The 12,623-nt window shown below is 42.5% G+C and overlaps 1 protein-coding gene across 2 annotated transcripts in view; it reads right to left on the bottom strand.

Moving 5' to 3' along the window:
- EHD4 (EH domain containing 4) overlaps positions 1-12,623 on the bottom strand; it is a 68,885-nt gene that overhangs the window by 36,000 nt on the left and 20,262 nt on the right. For both annotated transcript variants that reach the window (XM_005284605.5, XM_065593063.1), the window contains 2 exons: positions 10,765-10,941; positions 1,623-1,720 (listed from right to left, as the gene is read on the bottom strand). In XM_005284605.5, coding sequence (XP_005284662.1) covers positions 1,623-1,720; positions 10,765-10,941 — 275 coding nt within the window. The remainder of the gene's footprint in view (positions 1-1,622; positions 1,721-10,764; positions 10,942-12,623) is intronic.

The raw sequence follows: 12,623 nt of genomic DNA, 5'->3' as shown, positions 1-12,623 counted from the left end.
ATCATACTGACACCAAATGGGTCATGAGTGAAGCTGGAACCTCTAGTTTCATTGTGCAGACCTCTGACACTTGAACTAACGAAGTAACTGATAACAGTCATAGGTTTTCATCTTCGCTAGACTAGAGGGGGATAAGACATTTTGCCATGGGGTTTCTATCTGTCTCAATCCTGTCTCTTCTCCACCACGGGCTCCTTGTACAAGTCCAATTCTTCTTGCCTACCCAATCCCAGTCCTCACTGCTCAGTCTCCTCAGCCCAGTCCCAGTCTCCTCACCAGTCCCAGTTCTCCCCCTCCAACTCCTCGTCTCTAATCTCCCTACCTAGCCAGTTCCAGTTCCCCACTTCTGGCTCCTCATATGATCGGTCTCTCCCCTCCCCACCCACTGGCTTCCACTCCTAGTCTCCTTCCCCATGCTCCTCAACCAGTTTCAGTCCCCTCTGCATCCTCACCAAACCTATCTTCCCTCCTCTCTCATGCCTGTTCCACTCCACACTGGTTCCTAGTCCCAGTCTTCTTGTCCAGACTCCTCTCCTTTCCTGCCTCTCAATCCTAGTCTCTTTACCCAACTAGACCTAGCCACTCTACATCCCCCAGTATCCCAGCTCCCTGTCATATCTCAGTGTTCCCTGCCTCCAGCCATCTGACTCCTGGCCCACCCTCCTGTTTCCCTCACCAGCTCCCAGTCCTTTCCTGGCTCCCAATACCAGTCTCCTTGCACAACCAATCCTTTCCCCCCTGCTGCAGCGCCCAATCCCTGCCTCTCCTCCCCCTGGCTCTCAGTCTTCTTGCCCAACAAGCCCCAGTTTCCCTACCTCCAGTCCCTGTCTCACCAGACTCCTTTTTGCAATCTACTCCTTTCCATCCCCTCCACATTCTAATCAGATGGCTTCTTCCAAACTGCCTGGGCAATGACAGGAGCGACATTTAAGGTTTGGCAAGGTGATAAGCAACTGAAAACATGGTGTTATAATAGCAAGAGCGGGGAACCTTAAAAATAGACAATGCTATCAGCCTTGCCTATAATTATAATCTACATATTTATAATTTACATTATTTGCACGATTAAATGTAACCAGTTTCTGGAACTACAATACTCAGTTACTATTCTTCTAAAAATCCACCCAAATTTGGGCAAGTTATAAGCCTTTGAAAAAAGTTGTGGTTTGCATGCTCAGAGACTTTGTCAATTTTAGCAAATATTCAGTGTGATGTTAAACTACTTGAAGTTTCTTGTTGGTTGTTTCTTTAGTTTTATATACATTGAGGGACTGTGTTTGATGGACTCTGAAAATTCAACACAATGCTTTTTTTATTTATTAAAGTGCTTTGGTGCATTTCAGCACAATAACAAAAGCCCCTGCACCACTCAACATGAATGGAACATTGATCCCAATCTCTACAGCTAACCTCAAAACATTGATTGCAACAGACTTTGTAACATTTGTTCAGCATAGAGACCAAAAAGGGACAATTTACACACAGGTCTCCCACATCACAGTGGAACTGCACCATTTCCAAGCCACTGAAGCAGGCCCTTAAGAAAGATTAGCGGGACCAATTTCCCAGCACAGCAGAACAGGTCGTTAGAGATGTTAGTTACTTTGACTGCTTCAACTCACCTCTACTGATGCGCTGTTTCTCTCCTGAAAGAATGCCGGGACTATCAATGATGCTGATGCTCTTCAGAACCTCATTAGGTAATTGAGCACACATGAACCTGGAGGGAAGGAGGAAAGAAGTTATTTACAGCAGCTCTAGTTCTTGGTTAGATTGCCTGTAGAAATCCCCACTCTTGAGTCCATATACTCTTAACAAAGGTGGACTTTTTTGTAAAGCAGTGAACATTGGGCTCACTGTATTGCCTACCACAAATGTTCAATCATGAGATTTTAAAAAATAATTCTTTTGGTGTTCCCTTAATTTGCCTTCGAGTTTCTGAGCCCCTAAGGTACACTTCATTCACATTTTCAGGCTTTTTTCTGCAGCAATTAGAGCCAGAAACTTTCATTTAAAAAAAAAAAAATCTGAGATTCTTATGTAACCACCTGCCTCCAGTTGCTGAGGCTGTACTAAAAATACCAAGGATAATGAAACACTTGATAAAATCGTTAGGAATGGCAACAATGGATCACACACTTGCCATGGCAAGAAACCAAATGCCGGGTGCAAAGTTACTGCATAGATACAGCTATGGCATCAGTTCCTTTCCATTTCCAAAAATCCCAGAGACTCTAAAAATCTGAGGAAGGCAGGTAGAAAGCTATAGAGATATCAGAACTGTAATAAACTGTCAAATCAAGAGAGTAGTCCTGCTTAAAAATACACATAGAACTCCAAAGACCAGCCTTATACATCACTGTGTTAGAAAGTGCTCAGGCAGAGTGCTTCTGACCTGGAAAAATATAGTTTAAGGCCTTTGGGTACTATATCATCTGCAAGTTCATAACAGGCTTGTATATAAAATATGAGCCACTTTGACACTTTCCAAGTGCTGATAAATCTAAAGGGAAAAGCTATCCCTGTATGTCATCAATAGCCTAGGAGACCTGCACAAGACTTGCCTTGTTTAGGTAGTAGCTCAGGGCCCTATCAACAACTGGACAGTGAAGCCTATCCCCCTCTGGTAAAATGTGTAATACAGGGGAATAAAATACAGACAGGCTAATTATTTCAAATGGAGAAAAAAAATCATCTTCAGAGCTTTATGCAGAAATTTAGCAAGTGAGTAGGAACATCTTATCCTTATGGAACACTGTAAGGAGAGTCAGCCAATAGATCTTGGATCTCACGGACTCTCATGGCTGACATTAATGATATCAGTAACAGGGTCTTCAGAGACAGCACAGTGGCCTTTCTCCCAAAATTCAAATGGTAGTGCCCTCACCTTGGCAAGTAGTGCCTTCATTTGGCAAGTCCCAAGAAAGTGGTGCTTCAGACAGTAGATGTCTGAAGAAGGAAGATCTTTGAATAGATATATAAACTGATATAGCCAAATAACGAACCTTGTACTTAAAGGCCAAACTGGCCTATGATAGTAAATAGTCCAGCACAGAGGAAGATGCTAAAACAATTTTCTTCTGAGCTGTCTAAATAAAGAATGTTCTGTACTATACTGTGTAGAATTCATGGCTCTCTAACAAAAAATTCTGCAATCAAAGTCAAAATGTGTTAGTATAGTATGGTCCAGGCAGCCAACTGCAGAAATTTCAAGTCCAGATGGAGAATATGCTCCTGCTTCTAAGACAGAAGATCTGGAAGATCCAGGAGAATTGGAGGCACCCAAGTTAGAAGCTATCAACAAAACTAAAGCCTTGTCTTATTTTCCAGGTGAGCTTTAGAAGTAATGATATTGGAGAAAACGCACAGAGAAACTCCTTGCTTTTATCCATTAAAAGGCATCGCTCAGGAAACCAAACTCTGTTGTATCTGTCATCCCTTCTGATTCAGAAAGACACAACCATCTTGACTTTCCAATAGCACATGTTAAGTAAACAACATTATCTCAGTATCTCCTATAATTACTATAGAGAATACGGAGTACTAAATATAGCAAATTCTGCAAACATCAAAGTAACCTTATCTATTTAAGTAAAGGTTTTGCAAGTTCATGTGCTGCTTTTGAAAGGTCAGTGAGACACTGCTATTAAAAAAACTTTGCCCTTCACTTCCCAACAGCAGAGATAATAAAGGAAACAATGCACCAAAAAGCACAAAACTGGCCAGATTCTGAGGAACAACACTACACAGGCAACAACAGTCAAGGAAATACAAAAATGTAAACATACATCAGATGCAAGACTTGACTCCTAAAATATAAACTAGATGATCAAGAGGACAAAAGGAGAGCAATGGCCAATATATACAAGGTGAAAACACCTTCTTTTATTAGAAATATTATAGAGACTGAATTTTTTCTTAATCCACGTACTTTCACACCATCTCACCTTTATGTAGAAAGCCTGGTGGCTGTTTAGTATCAACTAGAAAATTTGGCATCCATCTTATGAGAAATAAGAACCTTTATTTCAGCTGAACAATGCTACAATGTTCAAATTTCTCCACAAGCCAAATGACATAACAGCAGTGACAGGTTGTACAGGCAAAACAAGAGCTATAGTTAGACGTGGGGATAACACTGCAGATCACACAAGAAGCATTAATAGGATATGGAAGAGGACAATCTAGAAAAGGAGTGATAAACAGGAGTACAAATTGAAGTTAGAAATGGCTGGCTGCAGTTTCTAGATTAGCCTATGACCTGAAAGCAAAGTGGAGCCAGGTTACAAAAATATTTCCACAAAAGTTAGGTCAGTCTAATAAGTCATGTAAAAGTTTCAAACTGTAAATGTAACTATATCAGCATGTTTCAGAGTAGCAGCCATGTTAGTCTGTATCCGCAAAAAGAACAGGAGTACTTGTGGCACCTTAGAGACTAACAAATTTATTAGAGCATAAGCTTTCGTGGACTACAGCCCACTTCTTCGGATGCATATGCATATGCGTGCATCCGAAGAAGTGGGCTGTAGTCCACGAAAGCTTATGCTCTAATAAATTTGTTAGTCTCTAAGGTGCCACAAGTACTCCTGTTCTTATATCAGCATGATCATTTTAAACTGCTTTTTATGACAAGTTTTAAGAAAAAGCTATGCTATGCATCTGAAATACAATAAATTCTAGTTCTGAGATAAGTCTCAAAGCACATGTCTCATATACACCTTGCTATTGTACTTAACTGTCCAGAAGCAAACAGACATGCACCAAAAAACAGGTTTACAAAGTTGTTGTAAACACAGTGTTGCAGTGCCATAAGTACAACAATGAACGTTTCCTCCTCATTAGCACCATACATAGGGTTTTCATTCCATATTTTCCACATTTGAAATTAAACATACAAGTACAGAAACACAAGTACAAGCCGTGATATCAGAGTATCACTGCAAGTGTAAAAGTGAGACGTCTTCATCAGAATGGAAACAACAAGAAACCTTGGGTATACTGCAGAAAGAATCTTGTAGATGACAGCACACTTGCCAACCCTCTCAAAATATAATAAATCAAGAAGAAGCAAATTAAGTGCCAGGCTACAAAGATCAATTTACTAACATATACCATTTTCCATTTCATGCCATTCCTGATTTGAATGTATCTCCTTTGTCTACAAGTAGAGCAGTGATCCTTAGCAAGAACAGACTAGGCGAAAGCTGAAGCTGATGTACATTGGTCTGGAAATAAGAAGTGAGCCAAATTTATAATTATTTTGGATTGCAACAATTTTAGAAAGTTTGCCTAAAAAGCAGTTGTAGTATCTGAAACTGAAAACTAAGTTTTGCTTTACTGTCAGAAAGCTACATTCCATTTTATTGAATAACCCGTACGTAAAACTATGCTGAGAACATCAAGGCTGCTCAAATAAGCAATCAAAACCTGTTTTTTTTTTTTTAAAAAGCAAATTAAGGTTGCACTTACATTCTTAACTCCACCTTCTGGTGTACACTGTATGCATTACCACATGCCCTTTTAATTACATAATCACATGCTATTTCTCAAATGCAAATTAATATCATACAATTTTTTCTGTAACCTTGTAGCAATTTTCATTCTTGAATACTTCATCAGCACCCAAGGGCATGCTACCTAGGTTTTTTTACGGAACAAAAAAGAAGTATTGTCGCTGCACCTAGGAACCTGTAATTTAGTTTTAGATATGTCAACTACTATCAAGAGCAACAAAAAGTAAGGAGGAATAAAAGTATAATAATAATAATTGGCCTGTTAGGTTCATTATGTACAACTCTTGATGGTACTGCTGCATTCTTGTTTGTTTGCTAACTTCTCCATTCTCTCAGTCACTATTTCCTCTCTTACGTTACATTTGACTGATGTGGGCCTTATGGAACATGAGTCTTTAAGAAAGAGCTGAATTCTTAAAAAAGGAGGGGTGTGACACTGTATGGAATATGTGGAACACTTTGTAATGTTATTGATACCAATGTTATAAAATGCAATGAATCTGACCAGATACGCCATGTAAGGTATCTGCGAAAATGTTACAATTGGCCAAATGTGATAATCTTGTTTATATGTTTGCATCACCTTTGTATTATGAGTTATAGATATGTACGGTATATCTGTATTTCCAATCTTGTACTGTGTTTCTGGGTGACACCCCCAGACAGACTGGCATAAGCACTGCCTAGCCTGTTCGATGGTCCATCAAGGGTCATCAGTGGTACAATAAACCCAGGGAAAGGAGCCAGGGGATACACCTTATGAGTCAGCAAGACATGTAGGGGCATGTGTCTATGGACAGAGAACTCTAAGGCTTTTCCATGCCATGTGCTGTGAAGCTTGTGTTTGGGACAAAGGAAGTACAAGCCACATGGCTACCCCAGACACCCCAGGTCATAGGGGGTCCTGGAGTACAGTAACTCCTCACTTAAAGTCATCCCGGTTAATGTTGTTACGTTGCTGATCAATTAGGGAACATGCTCGTTTAAAATTTTGCAATGCTCCCTTCTAACGTCGTTTGGCAGCCGCCTGCTTTGTCCACTGCTTGCAGAAAGAGCAGCCCATTGCAACTAGCTGGTGGGGGCTTGGAACCCGGGTGGACCAGCAGCCCCCCATCAGCTCCCTGCTCCCTTAAATTCCCTGTGCAGCAGCTGCCCAGCAGGCTATCAATTGCAGGCAGTTCAGCTATCCCTCCCCCCACTGCCATGTGCTGCTCCCGCCCTCTGCCTTGGAGCTGCTCCCTGAGACTCCTGCTTGCTGTGCGGGAGGGAAGGGAGGAAGAGCGGGGTGCAGGAACGAGGGGAGGGGGGCACCCTGACAACCCCTCTTACACTATGTTCCATAGAACAGGGGACACACACGACAGGGCTCAGGATGGAGAGAGCTTGCTGGCAGCAGCTGTGGTCTCAGCAAGCTGATCTAATTAACAAGGCAGTGTACTTAAGAGTAGGGTCAGTGTACTTAAAGGGGAAATGCGCATCTCTCTCTCTCTCACACATGGTGTGTGTCTCTGTCTGCGATGCTGTCTCCCCTCCCTCCATTCCTGCTGCCTTGTAGAGTGTGAGAGTTAACCCTTGAGGGCTCAGCCAATTGCTAGTTCATCATTTAGCAGTAAGGCATTCCCTGGGAAATATCCCACCCTCTAACTCCTCCACCTCAACCAAGCTTCACAATCATCATCACTGTAAGCTTATGCTCCAATATGTCTGTTAGTCTATAAGGTGCCACAAGATTCTTTGTCGCTTTTTACAGATCCAGACTAACACGGCTACCCCCGATACTTGACAGTATTTAATTGTTTGTTTAAAACTTATACTGTGTGTGTGAGCGTGTATATATATATATGTGTGTGTGTGTGTGTGTGTGTGTGTGTGTGTGTGTGTGTGTATGTAAAATATAGTCTTTTGTCTAGTGAAAAAAATTTCCCTGGAACCTACCCCCCTCATTTACATTAATTCTTATGGGGAAATTGGATTAGCTTAACATCGTTTTGCTTAAAGTTGCATTTTTTCAGGAACATAACTACAACATTAAGTGAGGAGTTACTGTATTGGGATTGGAAGGCTGTTCCAACCAAAGGGAGCAGCACAGAGCAAGGCCAAAAAAGATAGAAATGGAAAAAGAATACAATGAGATGCCAAGATTGTCAATACCAGTAACGTAAAGGGGATGAGGGAGGGAAAATAAGTAACAAGATCTGAGATACAGGGAAGGTGGAAGTTATGCGAGTCCTTGAATGCAAATTTAAGAAGTTTAAACTTGATAGGGTAAGTGGAGGCAGTTGAGGGATTTGGAGATAAAAGTAACATGGTCGGAATAACAGATGAATGATAATTTTTTGCAACAATTTTGGACACGCTGACAGGGAGCTTGTAAGTATCAGGGAGGCAAAGGTTGCTGGCTTATAATCGCATCGCAGTAGAGTATCTTGCACCATGACAACCAAAGCAGTGCATGTATTTTAATAATTTAGTCAGTAACCATGTCTGAAACGTTTTCTTTTCAGCCAGGAACACAGCCTTCCTTAGGGGGCTGAGACAGTTAGCTATGGGGTGATTTAGTAAAGAATCTAGGTCATCCTATTTATGTCAGAAAATGTTCACTATTACTATGTGTCTGTTTAATCAGTAGTGTATTGTATAAATACTGTTTACTACATACTTCTCATATACACCTCTACCTCGACATAACGCTGTCCTCAAGAGCCAAAAAATCTTACCGCGTTATAGGTGAAACCGCGTTATATCGAACTTGATTTGATCCACCGGAGTGCGTAGCCCTGCCCCCCCGGAGCGCTGCTTTACCGCGTTATATCCGAATTCGTGTTATATCAGGTCACGTTATATCGGGGTAGAGGTGTACATGGCTTTCATGGATTGCTTGGTATACAGAATAGTACACAGTACTATACTGTCTTGTGAAGAAAGAATAGAGGAATATGCAGTGGAGACCAGAGCTTTGGTCACAATAGCAAGCAGTGTTTGCCACAAAAATACATTTTAAATAAAGCTTATCTGCAGCTGCCCAGAGAGCTGCCGTAGTTATTTACATAAATTCATTTCTTAGCAAACTGACAGTCTGCTTGGCTTCAAGCAGACACAACCTTTCTTCCATGAATAAAAACTGCATTCTAACAGCTCTGCTAAAGCACAAGACAGAGTTTATCAGCCGAACAGGAAGCACTCGTGTTAGAAGGGAACCAATTTAACTTAATTTGTCTCGCAGGTCCTGGCTTCCTCTTCAAACCACCACTGACTACAGCAGGAAAATAAAAGAAGGCTGGTTCATGAAGTGCTTACTCTGTCCACTGAAGTCACTGAGAGTTTTAACTCAGCAGGGGCTGTGGGATTTGACCCAATACATAAATATAGTCTATGTTACTCCTGAGGGCATTCCATGCCAAAAAATTTAAAATTCTGCACCAAAAAAATTAAAATTCTGCACACATTTTAAAATTCTGCAAATTCTGACAAATTTTATTTGTCAAATAAATGTGGAGGCTCCAGCATGGCACTGGGGAGCACGGGCCACTGGCTGCACAGAGATGGAAGATCACTGTGCAGCTCCCCTCCCAGGACACAGACTCAGCAGTGAGGCTGCACACAATCCTGACACAGCGCAAGGATCCAGCCTGCCCCAGAAACACCACAGGGCCCTGCCCCTCTGTGCGGGCAGGCAGGCTCGGCAAGGCAGGATTCAAGAGTGGAGGGGCTTAATGTGGAGGAATCCAGTTGTGGGTTGAGAGGATTCGGTGTGAGGCAATCTGGGTGTGGGCTGCTCAGTGGGGGATCCGGGTGTGGGGGGGATCTGGATCCAGAGGAGCTGGTTGGGGGTTCTGAGTGCAACAGAAATGGGACTCTGCAGGGGGGGTCCAGGTGAAGGTGACTGAGGTTCAGCGGGGGGGGGGGATATATGGGAGTGGGAGGATAGAGTTCAGCAGGGGGGGTCTGGGTGTACAGGGATCCCTCCCCCTGCAGCTGAGGAGTGATGGGTGCAAGAAGTGTGTGTGGGGGGAGTTTGCAGAACTTCCTGCAGCCGGGGGAGAAATCTGGGGGTGGGTTTGACCTGGCCCCAGATGCTGTGCAGGAGAAGAGGAAGTCCTGCCCTCCCCAGCCCAGCTGTGACTAGCAGCTGAGCCCAGCGCAGAGTATGAGCCACCAGTTGGGTCTTCCCCAGTCCTGCCTCCTGCCCCACAGTGATTTACCTCTCTGCCGGCTGCCCTGGGCACCTGAAACATACTGCTGGGGAGGGTTGCATGACCGCTCTTGTAGCTTCCCTTTGCTTCCCCGTCAGAGTGTCATTTTTCTGAAGGGAAGGAAAGAAATCTGCAGGCGACATAAATTCTGCTCATGCGCAGTGGAGCAGAATTTCCCCAGGAATTACGTGCTCCAGGTTGCAAAGCTTTCAAGCAGTTAAAAATCCCACATTTATGCAAAATAAAATAAAAAAATAATAATAATAAACCACCCAAATCCCAGTACTACGCTGTCTTATCAAAACCCTTGAGGGCTGTCTTCATCTATTCCACTCGTCAAAATTCATCACTTGCAGCTTGGAAGTGCACACAAATCATGTGGAATTTTTCAAATGTTGTCCCTCTTAGGAGGTCTTTTAAATCTCCAGAAACCACTGCTCTAGAGGGCTGTGCCAGGAACTGTGGTATCCAGAGCACAATAATGGATGCTGACCAAAACTACAACCAATCTGTACCCGAAAGAGCATAGCTGGTGTGGACACACAGCACCATTGGTACTTACGTTGATGCTAATCTACACAATCCACTCTCTGAGGTAGAGAAGGCCAGCTAGGGCTAAGTCTGCTCTAGAGTTATGTATTGCTGAAACTCTCACACCCACGAGATGTTTGGCTGAAGAGACCTTTAAGCAGCTTTTTGTGAATTACTTTTCATAATGACCAGTCCAGTTCCTGTAACTGAACATACATCATATTTATATTTTTGTGTAGTTTGGATCACCATTATAATGTTTGTTTATTGCATGTTATCTCCCTTCACAGTCAACTGTTGTGATTTTATACATTCAGCTCCAGGTTAAAAATTCACTATATGGTATTTTAATCTTTAGATATTAATTTTTATAACAATTCCCAATTGCTAGTTGCTGCATTTGAATACGTAATATTTATATTGTTAGAAAGGAATATAGCAGAAAATGAGTTGTCTTAGTAAATGACATAGAGACGGATGGAATTTTAAAATTAAAAACAAAAGGCCAGCAATGAGCCTGCCCTTACCTGTTCAGAAAAGCATTTCCAAAGCGGCTGAGTTTACGGAATGGCTTCTTGGGGTCCACAACCAAAGCATTTCCAGGAGTACTCCCTTCTGTATCTCCATACATCACAGCAATGAAAGAATCTGTGGTAGGCTCTGGACCGATCCTCATGCCTGGAAAGTCCTGTTCTAATAGGTACCTAGAGAAGGGGAATTATAAAAAGGAAAAGGAAGATGAGCAAGCATTTAGGTTAAAAAAAAAATACTGCCATTTTCTTTATAATTATATTAAAGAAATAAAATTCAAGAGACATATACCCCCTTAGTCCAACCACCATCAGGGACTAACTTTTTATGCATTTCACTATTTTTCTTGGCAAGAAATAGTTGTCGGAGTGTAAAACTGGAATTCCAACTTTTCACAAAAAGCAGATCATAGAATATTAGGGTTGGAAGGGAGGTCATCTAGTCCAATCCCCCGTTCAAAGCAGGACCAACACCAACTAAATCATTCCAGCAAGGGCTTTGTCAAGCTGGGCCTTAAAAATCTCTAAGGATGGAGATTCCACCCCCTCCCTAGGTAACCCATTCAAGTGCTTCACCAACCTCCTAGTGAAATAGTGTTTCTTAATATCCAACCTAGACCTCCCCCACTGCAACTTGAGACCATTGCTTCTTATTTGGTCATCTGCTACCACTGAGAACAGCCTAGCTCCATCCTCTTTGGAACCTCCCTTCAGGTAGTTGTAGGCTGCTATCAAATCCCTCTTCTCTTCTGCAGACTAAATAACCCCAGTTCCCTCAGCGTCTCCTCATAAGTCATGTACCCCAGGCCCCTAATCATTTTCGTTGCCCTCCGCTGGACTCTCTCCAATTTGCCTACATCCTTTCTGTAGTGGGGGGGACCAAAACTGGACACAATACTCCAGGTGTGGCCTCACCAGTGCCAAATAGAGGGGAATAATCACTTCCCTCGATCTGCTGGCAATGCTCCTACTAATACAGCCCAATATGCCATTGGCCTTCTTGGCAAGAAGGGCACACTGCTGACTCATATCCAGCTTCTTGTCCACTGTAATCCCCAAGTCATTTTCTGTAGAACTGCTGCTTAGCCAGTTGGTCCCCAGCCTGTTGTGGTGCATGGGATTCTTCCTTCCTAAGTGCAGGGCTCTGCACTTGTCCTTGCTGAACCTGATCAGATTTCTTTTGGCCCAATCCCACATTTGTCTAGGTCACTAACGTCATATAAAGTCAGAATAATGAAAGTCAATCCTCCCCTGTAAAACCATAGATAAAAACATGCCCTCAACTATAAGATTCACTTCACCAGTTATTGACTCAAGCATGACTGCACAAAGTTGTAGTTAATTTAACGTATGCTGCTGCACGACTGATGCCAGCAAATACAGCAATGCATACATTAGGAAGTCTCATTTAGCACATGTGTATTTAAGTTTGTATGTGTGCTGCTAACAGCAACACCTATAGAAAGAGGGGTTTTTAAACTTGCAGACATGGTCAGAAAAGCGATCATGTGAAAATGACACCAACTTCCTGAACAGATCTGACTGCTGGCTGAATTCACAGTCATATCTGCTGATTTCAGTAACATACGTAAGTAAACTTTTCTTCTGGTAACACTTGTAGAGCCAACACATGGAGGAACAGGAGGTGAATTTGAGTCTGAATTGTATAACAGAATTGTTAACTAAGTTCCAATTGCAGAACTAATTTCTGTCCTAAGGCACATATATGCCTCTCAGTTGAAGACAATTTCCTTCCTAGTACAGCATTGCACAATTGCCTAGCAGCATTCCGATGGGTTTTCTATCTCCCACTGAATCACCAGGGATAGGCTACTGCCAAAGGCAGTTCCTTCATG

This window comes from Chrysemys picta, chromosome 4, assembly GCF_011386835.1.
Source record: "Chrysemys picta bellii isolate R12L10 chromosome 4, ASM1138683v2, whole genome shotgun sequence".
NCBI classification, from domain to species: domain Eukaryota; kingdom Metazoa; phylum Chordata; order Testudines; family Emydidae; genus Chrysemys; species Chrysemys picta.
This window is presented reverse-complemented; position numbering and strand designations above follow the sequence as displayed.